Source organism: Meles meles, chromosome 9 (assembly GCF_922984935.1).
Source record: "Meles meles chromosome 9, mMelMel3.1 paternal haplotype, whole genome shotgun sequence".
Lineage (NCBI taxonomy): Eukaryota > Metazoa > Chordata > Mammalia > Carnivora > Mustelidae > Meles > Meles meles.
In genome coordinates, this window is record NC_060074.1 from 38496168 (window position 1) to 38521275 (window position 25108).

General features: G+C 44.0%; 1 protein-coding gene across 1 annotated transcript in view; it reads right to left on the reverse strand.

The window, feature by feature from the left end:
• Positions 1-25108, reverse strand: part of DNER (delta/notch like EGF repeat containing) — a 313530-nt gene that overhangs the window by 171133 nt on the left and 117289 nt on the right. Inside the window, exons 2-4 of the mRNA XM_046017974.1 lie at positions 6783-7088; positions 3995-4089; positions 1525-1691 (exon numbers count right to left, since the gene is read on the reverse strand). Coding sequence (XP_045873930.1) covers positions 1525-1691; positions 3995-4089; positions 6783-7088 — 568 coding nt within the window. The remainder of the gene's footprint in view (positions 1-1524; positions 1692-3994; positions 4090-6782; positions 7089-25108) is intronic.

Below are 25108 nucleotides of genomic sequence, written 5' to 3' on the forward strand. Positions count from 1 at the left end.
ATCCTTGTAGATAAATTATTACAGGAGCCAAGGGAAGTAAATAATAGTTCCTTGCAACGTTTGGGGGAGTAAAATTTAGGTTTGACTTGGACAATATTACATCATGCTGGTAATCCAATATCCATCAGAACAGACACATACTAGTCTGAAGTTAAACACCCTCTTTTTCCCATAAGTCCATTCCCCACCTTGATTTCTCCATCCAATCCCTGCTCCCCCAAACCCACTCCACAGTGGGATTTCCAACAACCGAGAAATGGCCTGCTCATCAGAGAAGGGTTGGTCAAGTAGAAATACAATACAAATAATACAGAACTGAGCATTTCCTTTTATCAGCTTACCTTCATTATGATATTTGCATTAGATACATATCTTAAAGAGTATATCTTGCTGGATACTTTCCATTTTATTTAGCAAAATATTTAGTGTATCTCGGGAAAAAACAGAGGAAGTACCCTAAGCAGCCTAGAATCTTCCTAAGTATTTGTAATGTACACTCACACATCCATCATCACACCGAACCCTCACAACACCCCTGAAAGACAAACGCTGTCTCTGCCCCACTTCGGGGGAGGACTGTTGAAATATATGACCAGACAGGAGAACGTATTAACAGCAGAATGCAGGGGGCTGCTTGGGGGCACAGGACTGGGATGGGTGGAGTCTGAACTTGACCTTGTGTCTCTGAGTTGAGGCTGCTCGAGAAACAAGCTCTAAGAAAGCAGCTGATGATATGGGCCTGCTGGGGGGCGGGAGTTACAAGTTCCAACCCCAGAGGGATGAAGACAACACAGGATGCGGTCAGAATGCCAACCAGGGGAAGGTCCTCCCGAAACTGCCCAGGAGCAGCCCTTGGGAGGAGCAGGGGGCAGTGGGTGGGGAGTCTCCCTTTATGAAGACCATTTCTACTCCAGGGCAGAGGAATCTGAAAATGGCTAATTGAGCACGTGGTAGTTTAGGGAAGGATCCACTGTAGATTTACGTATATTCGGGAGTGAAAAGTCAAATGTGACCCATGAGGGAGCAGAGGGGGTGGGGAAGAGGAGACGCAGAGGGAGCTGGAATCCCCAAGTTACTTGTGAGCTGGAGGCTCAGCGGTAGCAAATGGCTTCTGAGGTGCTGTGCCCAGGGCCCTAGATCAGGCCTAACTCAGGTGAGAACAGGGTTTTTCTGAGAGATCACCATTCAGGGCCTCAAGTTGCCCACAGGTCCTAGAGAAAGCAGACTAGAGTCAAGAAGAAAGCAGACCCGAGCTCTAAGTGCCAAAGGTCCACGCCGCCTTGCCCAGAGCTGGGATCCAGTCTCAGGATTTCAGAGCACGTGCTTTGTTCACACTGAGCCACTTGGAAAATATTATCTTAGAAATCAATTTTGATCATATTCAAAACCTCACTTAAAGTGGAAGGAACAGGGTTGATATCTAGTATCCAGATTATCTGAGCAAAATGCCCTCCCTGCCATCTCTAAACACCACGCCCAGGTTGGGTGAAACCAGACGTGCTCGGGCAGACTGCCATAACTCACCGATGAAGTGGTTGTGTCCCAGGGCGAGCATCTCCTCCAAGAGGACCAGGCCCCCGGGTGCCTGCAGGAGAGTCACACTCCGTCCATCGATGAGGGAGCACTGTTGGAATCCCGTGGCCGTGACCTTCCACAGCAAAATCAGCGAGGCAGTGGCATCTTGCCGAATTCTGAAAACAGGAATGGAGTAAACCAGAAGTTCCTTTCAGAAAAATTCGTCTTAGAACCAGTCCATCGACATTAAAAATAAAAATAAAATGACATGGGCATCCACCAAGGTCTCAGGAAGTCATAACAAAGGTCTGTCTACCACTTGCTTAAAAACAGACCACAAGATCAGGAAGAGATGATCGCCTTTGCCTAACAATTATAATTAGTAATAAAAGGTCTGGAGGGGAGGGCGAGGAGGGATGGGGTGGCTGGGGGATGGACATTGGGGAGGGTATATGCTATAGTGAGTGCTGTGAATTGTGTAAGACTGATGACTCACAGATCTATACCCCTGAAACAAATCATACATTATAGGTTAATAAAAAATTAAAAAATTTTAAAAGGGCATCTTGAGTTCTTTTAGAGACAAATCCTTCTGTAGCCACACCATATGTAGTACTGCTTGAATTTACTATAAATGTGTCAGGCATCCCCTAAGGGCTGCCCACATGAGCGACAGTGTGTCACAACCCATGCTTTGGGCTTCTCTTGGCTTTTTCTAATTTCCCTGGTAAAATCAAAGAATGAGATGCCAGAAAGCAAATCAGCCTTGACCTCAGTTCTCCTTGCCTTGCAACACCATCCCTGCAGGCCAGAGCTCTGGCCACATGGAGCTACGGTCCCCAACACCCCCAAGCAGTCTCTGTCCCCAGCTTCCAGCCTTTGCCCCCTTGTGAGCCTGGTTCATGTGCCATTCTGCAAGGCTTAACCCATGGGTCACCTCTTCTTTGAGACCCTCTTCCCGACGGTCTTCCCAGCGCCCAGAAGCCACCCCTCCCCTCTACGCGCTCCTGTAGAAACCTGTCTCCACCTCCTTGCCACAGAGATGGAGATCAGCGGACTGGGCCGCAGAGCTCCTGGCTTGCAGCGGGTGTCCAATCAGGCCTTGCTAAAAGGTTGAATTCATGAATAAATGAAAGTCTCAGGGGCTAGCAATCCTTACAAGTGAATTCAGGGCACCCAGAGCTACTAGGCACTCCCATCTCACTCAGCCTGGGTCAGCCAGCTATGTTTGCCCAGTCCTGCAGCCCAGGAGGGTCTTGGAGAACTTCACGTTTGTTGAGAAGGGAAAAAACCCAAAAGCCAGCAAATGGGATAGAAGAGCAGAACTCTTTGGAAAGGCTTATGAAAGCCAGATCATATGAGCCAGACAATAAGCACAGGGATATGGTCTCATAAACGTAATGGAAGCTACGGGTCCCTATTTCCCTAAAGCCTGCTCTGGACGGCGCCGGTTCCATCAGTATTCCGAGCGGTGAAACACTAGGACCGGGGTCCCCCTGCTGGTAGAACTGGAAGCTGCCTCAGAGGCCACACCTTTTTCCCCCACCAGGCCCTTCTTCCTTGGGCGGAGTTCCCTGCTGCTCGGACTCTCCCCGGCGACCCTCCCGCACCCCGCCCCAGCAGAGTGAGTTCGAGGCTACAGAGGAGGGGATGCATTTCAGCTCCACTGTATAGATGGCAAAGTGGGCAAAAATGTTTCTGAATGAATGAAAGAGATCCACTGACCCCTTCAAAGGAAGCAGATACAGAGCACTAGCTCATCGGGGTCACGTGTCCCTCAGTCTTCTAAAGTCCCTGAGGACTGGACAGCAAATTCCCCTTCGGTTGCGTGGGGATGGGGGTTGGGCATAATAGCAACAGAGAAGGATGAGCAGTGAGAGCTGTCAGACAGGACTGGGTCACTCTGGGGCTGGCTCCACCTCCACTCCCCAAACTCCCTTCCCCTCACTCTCCCAAAACAGCTGGGGCTCAGCCCTGACCTCTTCCGCATCCCCACCGGTAAGAGTGGGCAGTATGTCGCTGCAAAGAGCTTAAGTTTTAAACAAAGCCAAACAAAACATTGTCTTCTCAGATTCTTGTTTTTGAAAATAAAATTATAATGTTTGGATTTTAAATTATGCCTATGAACTTAAGCAATGGCCCATTAAACTCACAAGAGGCCAAAGAACTTTGGAAGCAAAAGTCATTGGGGAAGTGAAGGGTCTGGCTCTGGATCTTATCCAAGGCTTCAGGGATTCTGATCTCACACCTTACTCATTCTGTCCAATTCCACAGTTCCACATCCCTGGCCCAGCTGGATCCCCACAGCCATCTTCTCCCCTGAAATAGAAGTCCTTCTGGGTTTTGAGCAATTTAGGCCATGTCTACACATGGAACCCCATTCAGGAGTCCCACCAGACTGACCAGACTGACCAATTAACAACCCAGCTTAAGGTCAAGAGTATCAAGCTTAAGGGTTTCTAGCTGGGAGTTTTCTTACTTGACTGAGGCGTTCTGTGGCACTTCAAAGGACACCAGGCGGCCTCCCGCAGAGCTGTTAGAACTTGCATTCCCACAGGCAATATCTGGGACCACCTGGGGGAAAAAGGGAAGAAACACTTATCAAGATTATAACACATAAGAAACACTTATCAAGATCATAACACAAGATTCTACTACTCAGCAAAATCCCATGAGCAGCCTTTGGATGACACTGTGGTGAAGACAGAGAGGGGACAAGTGAAACCTTACAAACTCAAAAGAAAATGGCAGGAAGAAAAACCTGCCATTTGATTTTCTTTTTTCTTTTTTTAAATTTTTTTTGACAGGCAGAGATCACAAGTAGGCAGAGAGGCAGGCAGATAGAGTGGTGGAAGCAGGCTCCCTGCTGAGCAGAGAGCCCGATGTGGAGCTCGATCCCAGGACCCTGGGATCATGACCTGAGCTGAAGGCAGAGGCTTTAACCCACTGAGCCACCTGGGTGCCCCTGCCATTTGATTTTCTAAAACACCACACCTTTTCTGAGAGCCATCTACCAACTCTCCTGGATTGCTCTACTGGTGAATAGGGTCCTCTCTTCCAGTTACCAAGCAGTCACCAGCCTCTGCTCCAGGCTCAGTCTGGGGATACGGGGGACTAAGTGCTTCCAGAACAAGAAGGCAGACTGAGGACTGGCTTACACACAGCAGGCATAAACTAGGACAACAAGCCTCAGAACAAGCAACAGGCAAGAAGCACCTGGTCTGGGTGACCTTGCTCTGGGCAGAGGTGGGTCTCGGAGAGTCCATGCTAAGGTCAAGGAACTGGGATGTTGCCTATTTTTGCCCCGTGGACTAGCCCTTCATTTTTAAGTGACACATTCCCAAAAGTAACACGCCAATGCGTATAAAAAAGGGGGTCAAGGGGCAGGGTTGGGGGAAATAACTGTTGTTTAGAAAACACGCTGTGAGGGCGCCTGGGTGGCTCAGTGGGTTAAAGCCTCTGCCTTTGGCTTAGGTCATGATCCCAGGGTCCTGGGATGGAGCCCCGCATGGGGCTCTCTGCTCAGCAGGGAGCCTGCTTCCCTCTCCCTCTCTCTCTGCCTGCTTCTCTGCCTACTTGTGATCTCTGTCTGTCAAATAAATAAATAAAATCTTCAAAAAAATAAAATAAAAAAGAAAGAAAGCACACTGTGAACACTGAAGCTGTGTCCAAGTGAGGTGGTTGGGACCAATTTGTTCATTCATTCCCTGTGCTGTGAGCACGGTCTTCCCCAAGGAAAGTCAAAACAAGGGGGTATTAAATGTATCCCACATCAATGAATTTAGCTGAGAGCAATACAGAAATTCCCGGCATTTCCATCCACACCCAACACTTAGAATTTCCAGTCCAGACGCCTGATGGTCAAGGGTGGTGGAGAAGGCCCACCATGGATATTCAGAGATGCAAATCCAACCTGTTTGATTTGTGTTAACTGAGAACTGTTACATCAATTTGAGTCCCTTAAGACCTCAAAGAGCTTTGCGTCTCTGAAGCGTCATTACTCCATAAAAGGGAAAACCCAAATATATTCCCATCTTCCGCTGGCAACTTTTTAACCTCCTTTTTGAACAGCCTTCTTAAGAAGTTATAGCATGATGAGAAGATGAGGCATTTCTTTCTACATTTACCAACAGTAGGATAGCATGTCTTTAAATAAATAGATTGCGATGGCTGGCTGGGGAGAAGCTGTCTTTAAGGGACACTTCCTTGATAAATGTAGAATCAAATCTAGTTCACATTCGAGAAGTGAGTCATTCCGCAAGGAGGGATTCAAATCAAAACTTCAAAGCGTTTATTAAAAGTCTGAAATCAGAACACGTTCACAGTTTTTTAGGTAGGCTGAAAACATTGCCCTGCAGTCTGAAGATGGCCTTCATAAAATGTGTGGCAAGGAAAAAAAAAAAATGGGTCAACCGGTTAGATCTACCCAAGAAAATAAAAGAAGAAATGCTGCCTTGTCTCTTCTATAACACTAAAGGAAATTTCTAGACGTATTCCTTGACTCTGAAACCGCTACACAAGATCTATGTGTTTTGTCATTTAAGCTACAAAACCAGCAGTAATATACGATCACAAGATGTCTTACAAAAATATACGATCACAGTGGAATGGAATTACACTCTATCAATGTTACTTCAAAGTCATGATATGGATTTGTTCCCCGACTCTCCTAGCTAGCAAATTTATGTTGTATGGCAACTTTCAAGGGTCTGCTGAAAATTCCTCAAAATGAGACTTTTGATGAGCTTGACTGAGCCTGACCCAGACTGGACGCGATTCAGTAAACAGTATTTGTTCTTGCCAAAATTGAAAAAATTCAGAAATTGCATTGTTAAATGCATTCTCAAACTATTTTTAAAATCACCGATAGCACCTCTTTTTAAAAATCATATTGGCGGCAAGACACAAAATAATAAACAAGATGTTAAGCATAATATTAAGGAAAATTTGGTCAACCGTGGAGGGTCTGCCCCCTAAGTCAATATTCTCTCACAGAAATGTATGTGGATATCGTTCCAGAAAATAACTTCCTTCATTTCCTTTCCTTGCTTACTCTTTTTATGCCCACAAAACAGTCATAACTGAGAAGTCTCCTTCCTGTAAGGGAAATCGATCTCCTACACATGGGTGCAGACGGGAAGAAGGGTAGACATGTGGTTTCGTCAGGGTGGTCACTGGACAGTCTTCCATTTTTATTGCCAATATTAGAACCACTGGAATTATTTTAACCTCAGTGGTTCCTGACATTTGTGACCAAATGTTCTCACCTCCACTTGATCCCATTTCATTTCTACAACCTTCTGCCCCGTTTTGGGCTGCCAGGTGGGCAAGGTCACGGTGGCCTGAGAGCGGGGCAGGATGATGTCAGGCTCCTGGGTGGCGGGGACAGGCTGCAGCTGCCTGGGGGCCATGGACTCGGTCCAGCTGGAGGCAGGGAGGCTAGGCAGCGCCTGGTCACAGTTGGGACCTTCATAGCCGTCATTGCAAATGCAGAGGTAGCCCCCCCTGCTGCTGCTGCGGCTGCTGCAGTTGCCATGGTGACAAGGGGTGCTGGCACAAGGATCCGCCATGAGCTGAAACGAGACCATAAATGGGTCAATTATTCCCTTGTAAGAAAAGCAGAGCCATCGCTGGCCAATTAGCTCCGGGTCTCAGAGCTGCTGCTCCAGGAAGCGTTGTTTCTGTGCAATCCAGGTCCTTAATTAACTTGTGCTGTCGTGGGGGAACCTCCCCAGGTCATCCCAACGTTAATCCCTCCACAGATAACAGGTGACCAGCAGGAACACACCTAGAAAACAGCTTCTCCAAACCCGAGCCCCTAAGTAATGTTGATGTCAGGAACACATTTTGAGAGGAATTTTCTAGGGCAAAAGCATTTAAAACTGAGGCTCTTTAGGAAGATACCAATTTTAATTTTTTTTTTTAAGTGGTCAGTCATGACAAAGGATACTAAGGATCTCAACTGGAATCTCCTTTTTCACCTTCTGGACCCTTGCAAGTTTTCCTCATGAGAAATGACTGCCAACTAACTTACCTCCCTAAAGATGTACTTATGTATGTCTCCCAATTTCCACCCTTTTACGGTGATATTATTTAATTAAAAGCTTCCAAAATGACTGCCCTGTGTGACAATTTTAGCCAGAGTAGAGCCTGGTGGAGACTTATGTTTAGCAGAATTTTATCAAAGTTTCTACCTCATTATTTTGGATGGTGATCACAGAGAAATGTGACCCTGCTGCATATGGAAGAGAAAAATTCACTTGCAAGTCTTTAAATTGTGACAATGTTTCTAAGTAAAGTGTTTACCCTGAATCCTTCCCTGACCTGTAATTTGCTATGACTTGGAAACATGCTAGAAAACAAGGTAATGATCAGCCATTTCCCTTGATACAGCTCAAGGGTTCGGACATGGGCTCTATTCAGTTATCATTTGCTTTCTATGAACAGAAAATTAGACCTCTATCTGATGTACCCCAGGCTTCTCAGGGCTGATCAGAAAATAGAATTCGGTAAAGAAGAGACTACAGAGAAATGAGACCCTCAATTTCTCTTGCTGAAATGAATTCACACATAAACACACATGGAGAGAATTCTGCATGGTGAAAACGGCTTCTCATCCTGTTAATTATCCTTGTCAGACAATTTCCAACAAACTCCTTTAGGAATATTGAAGGATTTGGGATTGAATAAAATGAAGCTCCAAAAATACCACAATGTTCTCTGCTATCACTTGGCAATTCCTTCACAGAATCTCAATTAAAAGGAGTTAGAGGTATCAGAGGAAAATATTTAAACTGTAGGGGCGCCTGGGTGGCTCTGTGGGTTAAAGCCTCTGCCTTTCGCTCAGGTCATGATCCCAGGGTCCTGGGATCGAGCCCCGCATCGGGCTCTCTGCTTGGCAGGGAGCCTGCTTCCTCCTCTCTCTCTCTCTCTGCCTGCCTCTCTGCCTACTTGTGGTCTCTGTCTGTCAAATGTATAAATAAAATCTTAAAAAAAAATTTAAAAAAAAATATTTAAACTGTAAATTATTTTAAATATTTACAATCATTATCAACTTAAAGTAAAACCCAGACTCCTTCCATGTCAGATAAAGCTCTCCCTGATCTGGTCCCTTCCTACCCATGATGTCCTCTCTTCACTCCTCACTTACATCCCCCCCCGCCCCACCCCCGTCCCTAGACTCTGCTGAGATCATTTCCATCTCAGGGCCTTTGCACCTGCTGGGACCTCTGCCCGAATGGGCTTTTCTCCAAGGTTTGCATGCTCTCTACTTAATTTCACAAAGTTTTCTACTCAAATGTCACCTCCTCAGAAAAGTCTTCCCTCACTACAAAATCTAGAATAATCCTTTTTTTTCCCTCCCACAAATTAATGAGCTCTGTGAGTACAAGGATTTTATCTACTACATTCATGGCAGTATTCCTAGCATGTCAAGCAACATGGAAATCATGGTGGAGCTTTTCCTTTTAAGTGTTCACAAAATATTTGGAAGGCAATGCTTGATGAGAGACAGATGTGAACTGCTTCCTTTTAGCCAGCATATTGTTATCTCATTTCTGATTTATTTTTAGGAAGTCTTCATGGAGTGGGTCTCACCTCAAGAATTATCTGACAGGAAGGAAAATTTAATTAGCTAGGATAAAGGGGACATATAGCCAGGTTTCTGAAATGAACTTTTTAAAAATAACGTCTGAGGTTGACCTAGATGTCACAGATAAAAATATCGAACACAGACATGAAAACAAAGAAATACTTTTAAATTAGGTAGATACACTGAAGAGATGATGACAAAAAATAATTCCAGAAATCCAAACCTCCATGGTGAAGGTGAGACCAGCTACCTGAGGGCCAGAGAGGCGCTGAGGCTCTTGCCCCATTGCCACAGCCCACTGCAGGCCACAAGCAGCCCTCAGAGAGGCGCCGAGGTCCAGCACACATCGGCACATCCTCCACGAAAAGAAGGCAAAGCACAGCTCTCCACCGTCACAACAAAGGCTACCAGGCATGATGGCTACCACTCCCTCTACGGTGGCCATGGAGAGTTTTCAAAGAACATCACTGTATAGCATCTCTTCTGTGCTCACAACAACCTAGAACTAGAGAAGGACTTTTCCGAACCCGCATCACTGTTCAGAAATGCGACAGAGGAGTGGAGTGACCCATCCCAGATGGGTCTGAGAATAATGCCAGAGCTGTGTCACATCTTCTGACTTCCAGCCAAGAGTTCTGGCCACAACACAGCACGACAACTTTGGTAGTAAGTTATTATCATACCAAAGAAACAATCCCTGTGCAGAAGGCCAATGGTCAGGGTTATATTTCTGTAAGCAACAGAAAATAAGTAAGGATTGAATGTGGGCCAGTTAAGACCACCAATCTCATACTTGGAATAAAAATATAAGGATAATTCTCAACACATACTGATTGAGGTCTTATAATTTGACATGAACAGATGTGGGAATAAAATGCTAAAAGAAAACGAAGAAACAGACAGACAATGTCTGTCCCTATAGAGTTTACAACCAGTAACCTAGTATGAGCACCAAGAACAACAATTGTAAAACTAGTACTACCTGCCATTCACTGGGTGCTTCCTGTGTGCCTACCACTACATTCAGCATTTTAAATTTCCTAGCACTCCCCTATCTCAGGGCCTTTGCACTGGCTGTTCCTGCTACCTGGAACACTCATTTCTCATGGCTGCTCCCAAAGCTCCTTTGATTCTTTGCTCAAAAGTTACTTCTGGTGAAGACTTCCCTGGCCACACATTTAAATAACATAAATTGAACTGTGCAAAGTCTCCATCCCTTGACATTGTTGATTCCTCTTTCCTGGCTTTTTCTCCAAAATGTCTATTATGTGCTAATATAATGTGGGGGTGGGGGAGTTACCTATTTATTATATTGATTTTGTATCCTCCCCCACTAGACTGTAAACTCTGTGAGGTCAGATTTGTTTCCCCTGTTTTGTTTACGTGAGGGCCCCCATCCCACCCTAAGACAGTACCAGGTACACGGGAGTTGCCGTATGAACAGTGACAGAATGACTGACCCAGGGAATGAATGTTGTCATATGCAAGCAGCTGTCAGAGCCCGCGAGGTGTCCTGCTATAGGAAATGGAACTGGGATTCTCCAGGACCCCGCCCCAGGACATGAGAATGCAAATTAAGGAATGCCTCACATACCTGTCCTAAAGTGTTTTAGAGCAATTCAATAACTTTAAGTCAACTTGAAAAGGGGGGAAAGTCTCTGTTGACCTGAGAGCTAAGGGAGAGCCAGTACAACCTCCTACCGTTTCCTTGATAAGGGAGGGCAGAAAGAGTAAAGTCTCAGTGGGGGTCACAGATGACCCCCAACACCATGGCATCGGTCCTCAGAGACCATCCATTAGGTGAGCCGCTGCTGAGGCCCATCACCCCGGGTGCCAGTGGATAAAACCAGGTGCAAAAGGCAGGTCCCCACAGCAATGCCCAATTTGCCACACTCCGGAGTCCATTCCACCAAGCAGGAAATAAAGAGCTGGGAGGAAAAGATGAGAATTAATGCTCTCATTTAGTCGCTGCTGTCTTCATCCATGAGCGGGAAGCATGAGCAGTATCGGGATGAAGTAAAGACTGATTCATGGGCTGCCAGGAAAGATGCTTCTGGTAAAGACGGCAAAAGCTAAGAATGAAGCTGTCAGTTGTTCGGATTTCTGCAGGGGTTCCAAAGAATGACTGATGCGATGGAAAATACACGCACACAGGCGCCCTGGGACACAGACCAGCAGTGCACTACATGGTCATGGATCCCTTCTTTAAAGCAATCAGTTCATATTAGTGCTACTTGCTTGGTTCGTCTATTAGCTGCTTCCCAAACAATGACAACGACCTGCCATTGTGCTCTCGAGCACTTCAGGCTAGTTTCATTGAAGAAAAGAAAACCAGTCTGATTCCACTGCATAACAGCAAATCTAAGATAAATGCAATAATCACCAACCTGTTGTGGAGGTCACTGACTACCGCCCTGGAAGCCCATTCAGTTGGAACTACAAACAGGAAACAACCAAACTGCCAGAATGCATAAGGAAGCAAAAGGTCATAATGAATAGACTTGACTTTGGGGATACTCAAAATTTAACCGGTGACATCTTCTTGGCTATAATTTCTGGTCTCCAGAGATGGGGGTGGGGATGATTAAGTCTTTGTAATACCAGCTATCAGGGAGAAGAAAGAGAAGGCCCCTGGATTAATGCTGTTCTGCTTACAAACACTGATGAACTGCTGCTTGTTCTTGCATCATTAATCACCCATTTAAGCCAAATTTTTTCACATCATAGAACTAATCTGAAACTATTCTTTTCATATGTTATTTGAGACATTTCACCTGCTTTAAATCATTTATACTGCAAGCAGGAACATTCTCGGGGATGTGCACAGGGCGATATGGGAGGCCAGACCGGAGTGAAGGGGCCTGCCAACCCCGCTACTTGGGACTGGAAAGCCCTCTCCTGTGACATGTTAGCCATGGCCTGTTTTCCTTCCTTAAACTGTCCGCCGTCCCTGTTCCAGCAATTCTAATGTCCTCCACAGCACACAAAATGAAGGATGGAAGGTCAAATTTAAAACAGACATAAAAAAGGCCCCCATTTGGGGGCCCCTGGGTGGCTCAGTCAGTTAAACATCTGACTTAGGCTCAGGTCAGGATCTCAAGGTCCCGGGATCAAGCCCTGTGTTGGGCTCCCTGCTCAGCAGGGAATCTGCTTCTCCCTCTGCCTCTGCCCCAGTTTGCGTACTCTCTCTCAAACAAATAAAATCTTTTGGGGGGAGGCAGTGGCCATTTAATGGTCATTAGATTAAGTAAGTCAAAATTAGCAAGATTAACTCCACGTGGAGCCTATGAACCCGTCACCCACATCACCCGGGAGACTGGTCTGAGATAGTGCCCATAGAACCCCTTGCCTAAGGGATCCTTTCACACTGGTTTGGAGAATATGAGCTTCATTCCTACTCAATAAGGCTGATCAATAATTCACGTGACTTTTCTCGAGCACCGGGTAAGGTATGGAATTTATGGGACAGATAGTACCTGGAGGAGGACTCGAGAAGATAAATAAAGCCCAGTCCTTGACCTCCAAGAGCTTGCGGTCCAACAGAAGGTTCAGACACATTAACTGGGACCCCCCCCCCCACCCCGAGCCATCTATTTGAAATCAATGCCCTGCTTATATGCACATACACTATTTCAATCCTGTGTTGGATGAACTAAAGTCCCTAATGCTGAGAGAGACCATGGGTTCGATAACTGCAGTTCTGAAAGGAGCAGACAGGAGTCGATCTCAGAGTTAGTCTCTCCGAGGTGACCGGGCAGCTCTCAGCAAAACAAGGGCAGTGGCAAGGAGTTTTCTGATGAAAAATAGATCAGCTGAGTAACAGTCCTGGCGTCAGTCTGCGCGGCGGGTCTGAGAGGCCCTGGCCAAGTCACTCGGCTGCCCTGGACACGCATTCCTCACGGGTCAAGTGAGGGCCTTGGGCAGAACATCTCAAGGCCTCCTCCAGCTCTGGGATTTCGGATTCTATTGACAGCCACTCGGTTTTCATTGACCCTGCTTTCAGAGGATCCAAACAAGTACAGAGCAACTCTGAAGCCCCATCCCTCCCTCACTTATACCCATTGCTCCGTGGGCAGAGTCGTCCCCAGAATGAGAAAGGTGTCTGAGGAACCCGAACCCAACAAAGGCAGGAAGGAGGATCTGCACACATTGACAGAGCTCAGGACGTGACCCAGGCCATGCAGCTCACGGAGGGGATGTGGAGGACTCATGGCTCTTACAGAGGAGAGAGGAGGAAGATGTAGGTACCCAAGAGAAATAACTCCAGGGAGTCTGTGTGTGGTGTTAAGAAATAAGAATAGGGTCACCTAGGTGGCTCAGTCAGTTGGGCGTCCAACTCTTGATTTCTGCTCAGGTCATGATCTCAGGGTTGTGAGATCGAGCTCCATGTCAGACTCCATGCTGGGTGTAGAGCCTGTTTGAGATCTCTCCCTGCTTCTGTCCCACCCCTCCCGCTCATACTCTCTCTCTAAAAATTAAAAAAAATCTTAAAAAAAGAAATAAGTAGAAAGGGCCATTGCTTTAGTAATTTTTCTAAGCAGAAAAATCAATTAAGGAACTTTTTAATACATATTCCATGATATTCATATCATAGGAAAAGGGGAGCCTTACTAAGCAAGGAACAAAACCAAAGCCTGAAAGCAGTATTTCGCAACCTCAGCACTCTTGACTCTTCGGACTGGATCACCCTTTGCTGGGTTAGATGCCCCACACATTGTAGGAGGTTTTGCAACACCTCCCATCTCTACTTAGCAGATGACGGAAGCCCTTCTGCCCACAGTGACAGTGGTGACAACCAAAATATCTCCAGACATTGCCGATGTGACCCGGAACAGAGTCACTCCCAGTTCAGAACCATGGCCCTCAAGGAACAGATGGATGCATTTCACTCCATCAAAATGTGTGAAAATTCCATATGACTCTATAAATCAGGTCAAAAGGTAACAACATGGTGGGGGAAATACATATAATGTATGACGGAAAGACTAAATCCCCTTATCATATCAATTCCTACATGTCAATAAAAGACACCTCAATAAAAAGGGCAAGGAAATAAGCAACACACAGACAGAGATGTGTGAAGTTGTGCCATTTTTATAATATTTTTGGTTTTTTATAAGATTTTATTTATTCATTTGAGAAAGAGAGAGAGAGAACATGAGCAGAGGAAGGAGCCGAGGGAAAGGGAGAAGCAGGCTCCCCACTGAGCAGGGAGCCCGACATGGGGCTCGATCCCAGGACCCTGAGATCACGACCTGAGCTGAAGTCAGACACTTAACCAACTGAGCCACCCGGGTGCCCTTTATAATATTTTTAAACACAAAGCACAATGCTATGTGATTATTTGTACGTGTCTAGGTGCACACAAATTTTTAAAAGCAGAATGAACCCTCATTTTTGTAATCTGGGCAGCAGACTCAGTCAAGGAGCTCTTTAAACCACGCCCCTCTCCCCAAAGGTGCTAATCAAACACTCTGAGGATGACGCCTAGAAACCTCCATCTCTCAGCATTCCCAGATGATTCCGACATGCCTGGTCTAAAACCCAGGATGTAGAATTTGCAGCTATAACCCAGGAGTTACCACACGACAAGCACAGGCCCAGTCCAGGTCTGGGAAATGAAGTTTTGCCAGAATACGACCACAGCCGTCTGTTCATGTGCCCCATCAGCAGCGGGATGATTGCCAAGGACACTCTGGGCCCATAAAACTGATACGATATCTATTATCTATTATCTATTATGTGACTCCTTCATCTAGATGATACTGACTCTGGGGTTCACCAAAGGGAAAAACAGATAGGTGGGCTCCTCTAGGAAGACTTCCGAGGAGAAAAGCTTGAACAGAGCACTATATAGACAACAGCAATTCATCCATTTTTCCCCACCCAACTCTCTTCCTGGGCTGGCCTGCCCCGAGTGAGTGGTTACAGAAGGACCTCTTGGCCATATAGCTTCAGGCAGAGAAGGGACCAGATGCTCTTTTAACCATAAGTCTGTGCAAGAATTGGGCAGAAGGAATCTTGGCACCATGAAGGGAATACTTGTCTAGATAATTCAGCACCAAGCTGACCACAGGAAAGGACCACACACCCACCTCCCCTTCACTGGAAGGAACATGGGACTTCTCTCCCTTCCCTCCCAGCCATCCACTGGACTATATAAAGATCAATAATGGGAAGACCACTGCAGAAGCCAGACACAGAAACACGCTGAGCACTGGACGAAGGTGGGTGGGGAAGAAACAAACAGACCAGGGACCTTGAAAGACCAGGAGAGTGTCTCTGTCGGCCAGGCCACAGGGATACGGGGACCACAAGAAAGACAATTCCAGAATTTGGAGTTTAGGGTTTCTGGCAAAATGCTAATAAGCACTTGCACTCTGATATGGTAGAGAAAGCCTGTGGTTTTATGCCCACTTGTGGATGACTGTGGACAAGGCAGGAAGTTTCCTGGGACTCAGTTTCCCCAACTGTAAAAGGAAGGGATGGGACTGGAGAGCCCTAATGTACTTTCAGGTCTGAATATGAGCTTTCTCTGTCCAAAATAGCAATTGCACTGGTTAGAAATGTCGTCTTCATGCTGAAAGACAAATGAACACTGTTGCAATCCAACTGTCACAGTATTTTTGCCTTAAAAAGGAATTTTTCCCACTTGGTTCAATAAAGATCTCAATTATATTCCAACACCAACTGCTTACCCACTAGGAGTAAAGATGTGGAAAAAATCCACTACAGTGCTTATGCCAGTAGTAAACTCTGCCAAGAAAGGCATCCCATGATATCTTTTTTTCCAAATCCAAATAATAAAAACGCTCATTCACTTTACTGAATCAAGTACTACATGTCTTAGTAAAACCCACATTCTCATGTTTTGATTCTTCACCTCTGCATGAGCGACTCTAGACCTACTTGAAAACTTATTCCAATACTAATCTGGGCAGTCCACTTTTCGCCTCAATTCTGGGTTGATTTTCTTGAAATCAGCCTGTCCTGATTTTCACATGTAGGTGGAGTTACATTTGTAAGTAGCCTAAAAGGAAATAGCAAGGAGAACTCAAATTTCTGACTGTGAAATGAATCCATTAAAAATAAACTACTACGTGTCTAATTATTCTCCTGCCCGTTTTCATAGGATCTCTTTAAAACACACTCTCTTTGGAAATGATCTTGAGATGGTCCTACTCCTGCTTTAGTCTTGTGACACACTGGGTCCAGAGTCAGGCTAATGAATCCCAAAGCCCCACTCAGTCACAGATACATCAAGATTTAAATAACTGTTCTTCAAAAACCCTTTGTGCCTCAGTGTCCATATTCAACTGAATCCTAAGGGATCACACTCAACAGGCATACCAGCCTCAAAGGAGGTGTTTTCGTTCCTTTTCCTCTTAGCCATTCAAAGACCAGTTTCTTGAATCAGAAATTTATGGAATAATCCCAGCACATACATTTGTTTCGCTTCTATCAGAAAGACTTACACATCCTGGCAAACTCGTTTCACAAAACAACAATGCTGCGAATACAGGAGATATGTCAACTTTTATCCCCCTGCCTACCCAGGAAAAGAAAGCTGCAGCAGACTGGGAATTAAACTTCCTATGAAGGTCATATGATCACCACAACAGGCAGAGGAAAAACATTTTATTAAATTCAACATTCACTTAGAGTGAAACCTTTTAGAAAATAGAAGGCATTTCTTTAATCTAAAAAAAAAAAAAAACAAAAAACAAAAAAAAAAACCTTCAGCAAATGTAATGCCTATTGGTGTTGAAAAGTTTCTTACTGGGATCGAGAGTGAAGCAGGGATGTTTTTTATCTCTGCTTCCACTGCACATTGAACAAGGTCCTAGCCAGTACAGGGAAGCAAGAATAAAAAGAAAGTGTAAGGATTGAATAGGAATAAAAAACTGTCATGATTCACAGACTATGATTATGCATGCTAGTTATTAGAGTATGGAATGTCAGCAAGTTTGCTAGATATAAGGTAAAAAAAATTTTTAATTGCATCTCTATGTATCAGAAATAAAACTAATTTTTTAATTTTTTAAACTAATTTTTTAAAGTGTTGTTTACAATACAAAATCCCCCAAAACCTAAGAATAAACCAAATGAAAGAAGTGTATGGCCTCAATAGAGAGAACTATAATATAGCAAAATAGTATTCAGAAAAATAAAGAGGACTTTTGTAAATGGAGGGTCATTCTAGTCATAGACTAAAGACAATATTACAAAGATTCAGATTTTCCCCAACGTGATCTACAGATTCAATGGAATTGCAAAAGAAATCAGTTTTTTTTTCCTGTTCTTTGTGAAAAATGACCCCCAGATAGACCAAAAAATCTTGAATAAAAATAGTATTGAGGGCTTGCTCATATAAGAGATCAGGAACCTTAAAGCTAAGGTCATTGGAACGCTGGAAGAGTCAAGAAGTAGAAAGATCACATACAGACACTTCATTTATGGAATTGGGTAGTGCAATAAATACAGTCTTTTCATGGCACCTGTGTGGCTCAGTGGGTTAAGCCTCTGCTTTCAGCTCAGGTCATGATCTCAAGGTCCTGGGATCAAGTCCCACATCAGGCTCTCTGCTCAGCAAGGAACTTGCTTCTCTCTCTCTCTCTCTCTCTCTGCTTGACTACTCTCTCTCTCTTTGTCAAATAAATAAATAAAATCTTTAAAATACATATATATATATAGTCCTCTCAGTAGCTGTCCATAGGGGTAAAAAAATTAAGTTTGACTCCTTCCTTGTATCACCCACAAAATTTAAGTCACAAGTGAATTGTAAATCTGAAATAAAAGGCAAAAAAATAAAGGTTCAAAATATTAACAGAAGAGAATATCTTCATGACTTTAGAGTGAATAAATATTTAATAAATAGGACACAAAAAGCATTAAGTATAATGAAAAAATTATTAATGAGTTGGACTGTACTCATTACAGAAATTAGAAATTTCTTTTTATGAAAACACACCAGTAGGGGCACTTGCTGGCTCAGCTGGTTAAGCATCTGACTCTTGGTTTCAGCTCAGGTCATGATCTCAGGGTCATGGGATCAAGTCCTACAACAAGTTTTGTACTCAGCACAAAGTCTGCTTGGGACTCTCTCTCTCCCTCTGCCCCTACCCTGCTCGTGCTCTTTTTCTCTTTCTCAAATAAATAAATCTTTAAACACACACACACACACACACACACACACACACACACACACACACCAATAAAAGAGTAAAAATGCAAGCCACTGGATAGAGGAAGGTATTTGCAATACATGTAACCAACAAAGGGCTCATCTCCAGGATAAAGAATTTTTACATTAATGAAGGGGGCATGGTGGAGAAAACATCAGAGAAAAATGGGCAAGAGACCTAAACAGGCTCATCTCAAAAAAACAAAACAAAACAAAAAAACAAATGGCCAAAATATATTTTAAAAGTTGTTCAACATCATTAACAATCAGAAATGCAATTAAAAAATCATAATAAGAGATTACTATGCATTTAAAATAATGACAAAAAAGACTGACAAAGTCAAGTGTTGATGAGAACATCATACAACAGGAAGAATAAATTAGTGGTGGACTATGTGTAGTTACAACTGCTTTGGAAACTGTTGGGCATTATGTCTTAAGGCTGAACAAGGATTTACCTTCTGACCTGGAAATCCACACCTAGATATATGCCTAATAGAGAGCAGGCAAATGTGCACTGAGAGACATATAGAGAACGCGCATATGTCTATTCATAATTGCCAAAAGTGGAAACCACTCAAATATCCACTGAATCAAATATATAAATTAATTGTTGGATTCTCATACTGAGGAATGCTCTCCAGCCATGGAAAAGAAAGAATCATGGTCTTGCAAAACAATATGAAAAAATTCCCTAACGCAACATTGCTCTCATTTGTGGGATGATGACAAACTGCAAAAACGAAGCATAAAAGTCGGGACAATGGTTACCTCCGGGGAGAAGCTCAAGACGGCATTCAGAAAGAGGCTGAAGGGCACCATTCTCACTCTTGACTTGGTCGGTAGTTATAAAGGTGATCATTTTATATGTTGAGCTGTACCTGTTGATTGCTGCGCTTTTCTGTATATGTGTTATACTTCACAATTTAAAACAAAATTTGAGGGTGCCTGGGTGACTCAGTCATTAAGTGTCTGCTTTCAGCTCAGGTCATAATCCCAGGGTCCTGGGATCGAGTCCCACATTGGTCTCCCTGCTCAGCGGGAAGCCTGCTTCTCCCTCTCCCACTCCCCCTGCCTTTGTTCCTCTTTCTATGTGTCTCCCTGTCCAATAAATAAATAAAATATTTTAAAAATAAAAAATTAAAATTAAAAAAACAAAATTTGATGCCCACCACATACACATATCAGGTTTATTTTAACCCACTGGGCAGTTAAAGGCAGGACCCACCCTTAGAGGCCTCCTTCCCTTAATTCACGATGCCTTTTCCCATTCATTCAGTCAATTGTATCATCATCCAACATGCCCTAAAAACAGGGTCCTGCACAGTCAAGATTCAAACTTTTTGGCATACCGATTTTGGGAATTCTGTTAGGAAGTTTAAAGTAAAGTGAATATTTAAATTTAAAATATTTAAATTTAAAATGAATTTAAAATAAAGTTAAAATAAGGTGAAAAAATTCACCTTAAAATAAAGGTGAATTTTCAAATTAATGATAATTTCTTTTTTTTTTAAGATTTTTTATTTATTTATTTGACAGAGAGAGATCACAAGTAGGTAGAGAGGCAGGTACAGAGAGAGGGAAGCAGGCTCCCTGCTGAGCAGGGAGCCGGAAGCAGGGTTCATTCCCAGGACCCTGAGATCACGACCTGCGCAGAAGGCAGAGGCTTAACCCACTGAGCCACCCAGGCACCCTAATGATAATTTCTATATCTAGCAATGAAATGATGGAAGACGCAATCTCATAGGCTCAGTACGGCAATCATGGAAAGGGTCTGGCCATGTATCTAGAAACATACAAAGGAGTAACACAAGCCTTAAGGTCAGCGACCAGCGGGGTCTAACAGATGAGTAAACCATGACTTTACCACAGTGAAGTCAGAGTCGTGAGATGCACATACAGAGTGCAATGAAACACGGGGAGTGGGACACTGGATTTACCAAGGCAATTCAGGACGTCTTCGGGTGTAAAGCAAGTCTCAAGGGTCAAGTAGGAGCTATCCAAGGAAAGAGGAGCATTCTGCCCAGGTAACAGCAGGTGCAAAAGCCCTGAGGGGTTAAGGCGTGTCTTATGGAGACCACTGTATGGAGACACTCCTATTCAACTGGAGAGCAGGCCACATGCCAGCGAGTTTCCTAGGTCGTGTCTTTGCTGTCTACAACTCTGTGGCCAGTGGGACGACCTGAGGGATGGAGGAAGGTGACTGTCCTTGGCAGGAGCCCTATCTTGTCGAGGCAACCGCACCCTTATCTTGGGAGTTTCCTGTACCCAGAGTTCCTCATCCTGAAAGACCCCTGGAGCTGCGGGCAAAGGTGATGAAACCAACTTGCCTTTGCCCAAAAGTGAGCCTAAGACTCCTCCCTCACGCTCCATCCAGGTGGTGGACACTGCAGAGGGGCTCTCAGATTCAGAGAGACTCTCCCCCAGCACAGCGGCCACCTGAGGCCACGAGGCCAAGGAAGTCAAGCAGGAATCAAGCTGCAGCGGCCTTTCTGTTCTTCCCCTGGTTTGGTGTCTGTCCTAGAAGCTTTGGGAAGCCAGGGAAACCAGGTAAGCAAGAGTGGGGACTCCAGTCAGTCTCCCACTTTCAAAAGAGCCTCCCATTCCTGTTAGGGACCCCAAAGGTAATCTCTAAATATTAAAATGTGCTCATCTCTCCATCCTTGGAAACAGGCATAAGTGACAAATGACAGCTAGATGGGGGAGGGGAGCAAGGAGCTGCTAGCCCAGGCACATAGCAGGCCCTCAATCAGTATGTATTGTCTGAATCCAAGAAAGGGCATTGCTTTCTTTCAGAGCGTTCTTCACTCAGAGCATTTCCCACCAGGCATGCGGTGTTCTATACTGGCCAGGCTCGGTAGCCCAGGATCCTGAAGAAAAGTTGGCAGAGAATCCTGTGGATGCCCCTGATACCAGGTCAAAGAGTGCAAATCAGGGTCACCTTGTTTGGGAAAGGCTTTTGCTTGAAGCTGTCAAGTGCTTCACAAGCCCGCATACCTGCTGGCCTCTTAACCACTTTGATGTGTGTTTTTCTCTCTGCAGGCTCCGCTCGAAAACTCCCTTTGCTCTCTTTTCAGTTTTTCTAACCTTCAGTGGAAACAGCTGCTCTAATTTTAATGCCTATCTGCTCCCCGAGATGAGGACAAGAATCAGTATCTCTGTCGATTAATCTAAAGTTTTCATGTTGTTGAACCTCATTGACCTGGGGATAAGCCTTCTAGAATCAGCAGGCTTCACAGAGGCAGCACCACGAAGATGAAAGATAAAAGGAAAGAATGAAATAAAAGGCTAGCAGGCCCTAGATATCCAGTAGCAATTGTTTTTAAATCCACAAAAGCCAAAGCCCCCCAAAGTGCATGTGAGCTCAGATTAGTCATTTCAGCGAGTGGCTAGAAAGAAACTCTCCGAATGGCCAACAATGGCTAGTAAAAAGCCAGGTTTTTGTTTTCTGTTTTGTATTTTCCAAGAGGGAGCTGAGAGGAATTTTGAAGTCATACAAGGCAAAAGAAGTTAAAAGCAAAATTATAAGGGAAAAGAAAAGCAGCGTTGAGAATGAGGGGGGGCACTCCATAAAGGCTAAAACAGCCATGGGTTGTGAAGCCCAGAAACAAGGCTGGTCAGCAACAGAGACCAGAGCCTTCACCATCAGGGAGTAAGGGGCAGGGAACAGAGGGAGGAGGAACAGAAAACCACCCCACCTTCATTTTGCAGCCTTGTGGACACAGGACCACTCTATAGGGAAGCAGAAAGAGAACCTTCTAGCTCTTCTTCAGTGCACTGCCTTTGAAGACGCAGAGGGATTTCCTCCACCATGACAAGCTGCACTTTAAACCAACAGAGAGCTGTTGCCTGTGTAATTATATCCACAGATACAGTTACAGTAGGGTCCAATGGCTTAGAGGTACTCTACGATGCTAATGATCCAAATTATTGCTTAGAAACACAAATATTTAGCACTTCCAGTGAAGGCATGAAATTAGAAGGGCAGCAAAATCCCCCAGAAAACTGTTAGGAAAGTATAACCATGTAGAAAGAACTAAGGGTTTTCGGCAAACTGATCTTTTTTTTTTTTTTTTTTTTTTTGAGCACAGAGCCTCCCCTGAACTGTTTTAGAATGTTAAGGAAACCAATCCCATTTAATAATGCTTGCCAATTTGGACGACGTGAATTCAGCTCATGTGTAAAGATTACAGACACCACGACTCTTCTTACATATGTAAATGCTATAGGCACCAGGGAAATAAAGAGCTTTATTGATGGAAAATTTCATTATTCAGGACTTTTATGATCAAGATTGAACTGATGGGCAGGCCTTTCTCCAGCTAAAACCATGTAACAATATTAGATACAATAGAAAAAGCTTTCACTCAAAGGTAAGCTTTGAAAGGAGGTGGGAGAGAAGCTGGATCCTTACGTTTCAGAAATGATTAAGAGAACTCACAACCAGAGCCTTTAATAGACAATACTGCATTGACCACGATGGTTATAAACCTGGAAATAAGACCTAAGGACTGGGGTTTGGGTTCCAGACATTACACAGAGATGGGAACTATGGCCCTGAGCCCAGGAAAAGAGGGGGGGTCTACAACTACACCTACACATAAAGCCTCTGAGACCCACCCTTGTTTTTTCTGAAGGAAGGTTGTCCCTGTCCAGGAGCACCTGGCTGGCTCAGTTGGTAAAGTGTGCGACTCATGATCTCAGGTTTGTGGGTTTGAGCCCCAACTTGGGTATAGAGATCGCTTAAAATTAAAATCTTAAAAGAAAAGAGGGTGTGGGTCCTGGAGATAAATCCACCAGGAGGCTTAGAGAAACAGCAGAAAAGCTGACATCTCTTCAGGGTCTTTGGATGAAAAAAAGATGACCCATGAGTAATCAAAACCTCCCATATGAATGTCCCATGCAATTAACATCCCCTTGATATGGAAATCTAAGCCCAAGACCAGCAGAGCGAAGGACTACCTCTTTTACAATTCAGAGCTCATGAGGCTCATACACAGGCATGCGCACACAGACACTTACCAAAATGAGCTCACAATAACAAATTACAGAGCACACAGAAAAACAAACCCTCATTAGCATGTGCAACTGTGGATAAAAAGTCAACAAATTCCTTCCCCTGCTACAGAAACGTACTGATATATTTTAAGATAAAACAAGACGCTTAAGCTATTTTTGAAACTTCTTTATGATTCCCCACTTAAATTTACTTCTTTGATTAACTGACGTGATTAACTGTTGGTATTTTTGATAAGAGGGCTTGTGTCAAAGAATACTCATACTTAATAAAAGCCACGATTTTTGGTTGTTTACACTATGCATGGCACAATTCCCAGTGTTTTCCAAGCATCAACTCATTTCATCTTTGCTATAACCCTATGCAGTATGTATTATTATCTGCACATCATCTCTGAGGCTCAAAAAATTAGAGTGACTTGCCCACGGTCATTGGCTAGTTCATAATGAGAATATTAATCCAGACAAGAAGATACAATTCCAACTAAAATCCCATATTCTTTTTTTCTCTCCTGATTTGTCGAATTGATCTGAAAAATTCAAATGGAAGAGGAGAAGACCAAAGATTTCCAAGATAATTTAACAAAAAAATAAGGACATATTTTTTGTCCTGGATATTAAAATTTATTATGAAGCTACAATCATTTTGACAGTATAGTACTGGCACAGGGACAGACAAATAGAATAATGTATCAGAAAAGAGAACACAGAGATATAGCATAGAAACCAAGAAACAGTATGTAACAAAGAAGGCATTAAAAATTAGTGCAGAGACAAACCATAAGAGACTCTTAATCTCACAAAACAAACTGAGGGTTGCTGGGGGGAAGGGGGAGGGAGAGGGTGGTGGGGTTATGGACATTGGGGAGGGTATGTGCTATGGTGAGTGCTGTGAAGTGTGTAAACCTGGCGATTCACAGACCTGTACCCCTGAGGCCAATAATACATTTTATGTTTATAAAAAAATTTAAAAATTAAAAAAAAATTAGTGCAGAAAGGATAAGTGGTACCTGAAGAATTGCTGATTCCTATGGCTAAAATAACTATGTAACTCATGCCACATACACTCACACAAAAGTGAATCTCAGAGGAATTTTGTATCAAAATTTAAAAATATAAGCAGGGGTGCCTGGTGGCTCAGTCATTAGGCATCTGCCTTCAGCTCAGGTCATGATCCCGGGGTCCTGGAATCAAACCCCGTATCAGGCTCCCTGCTGAGCAGGGAGCCTGCTTCTCCCTCTCCCACTTCCCCTGCTTGTGTTCCTTCTCTTGCTATCTCTCTCTGTCAAATAAATAAACAAAATCTTTAAAAATATATATTGAGGGGCGCCTGGGTGGCTCAGTGGGTTAAAGCCTCTGCCTTTCGCTCAGGTCATAATCCAAGGGTCCTGGGATCGAGCCCCACATCGAGCTCTCTGCTTGGCAGGGAGCCTGCTTCTTCCTCTCTCTCTGCCTGCCTCTCTCCCTACCTGTGATCTCTATCTGTCAAATAAATGAATAAAATCTTTAAAAAAAATAAATAAATAAAAATAAAAATATATATTGAAAATATAACCATTAAAATTTATGTCAGCAGTCTGTAAATTACCATTTATGGACCAACTCTGGCCCCACTGCTTGATTTAAGAAATAAAGTTTTATTGGAACACAGTCACACCCATTTCTATAGGTATTGTCCATAGCTGCTTTCACAGAGTTGAGTGGTTGCAACAAACAGGGGCCAGTAAAGCCTAAAATATTGATTCTCTGACCTCCTGAAGAAAAAGTTTGTAGGTTCCTACTCTAGATGGAAATATAGAAGA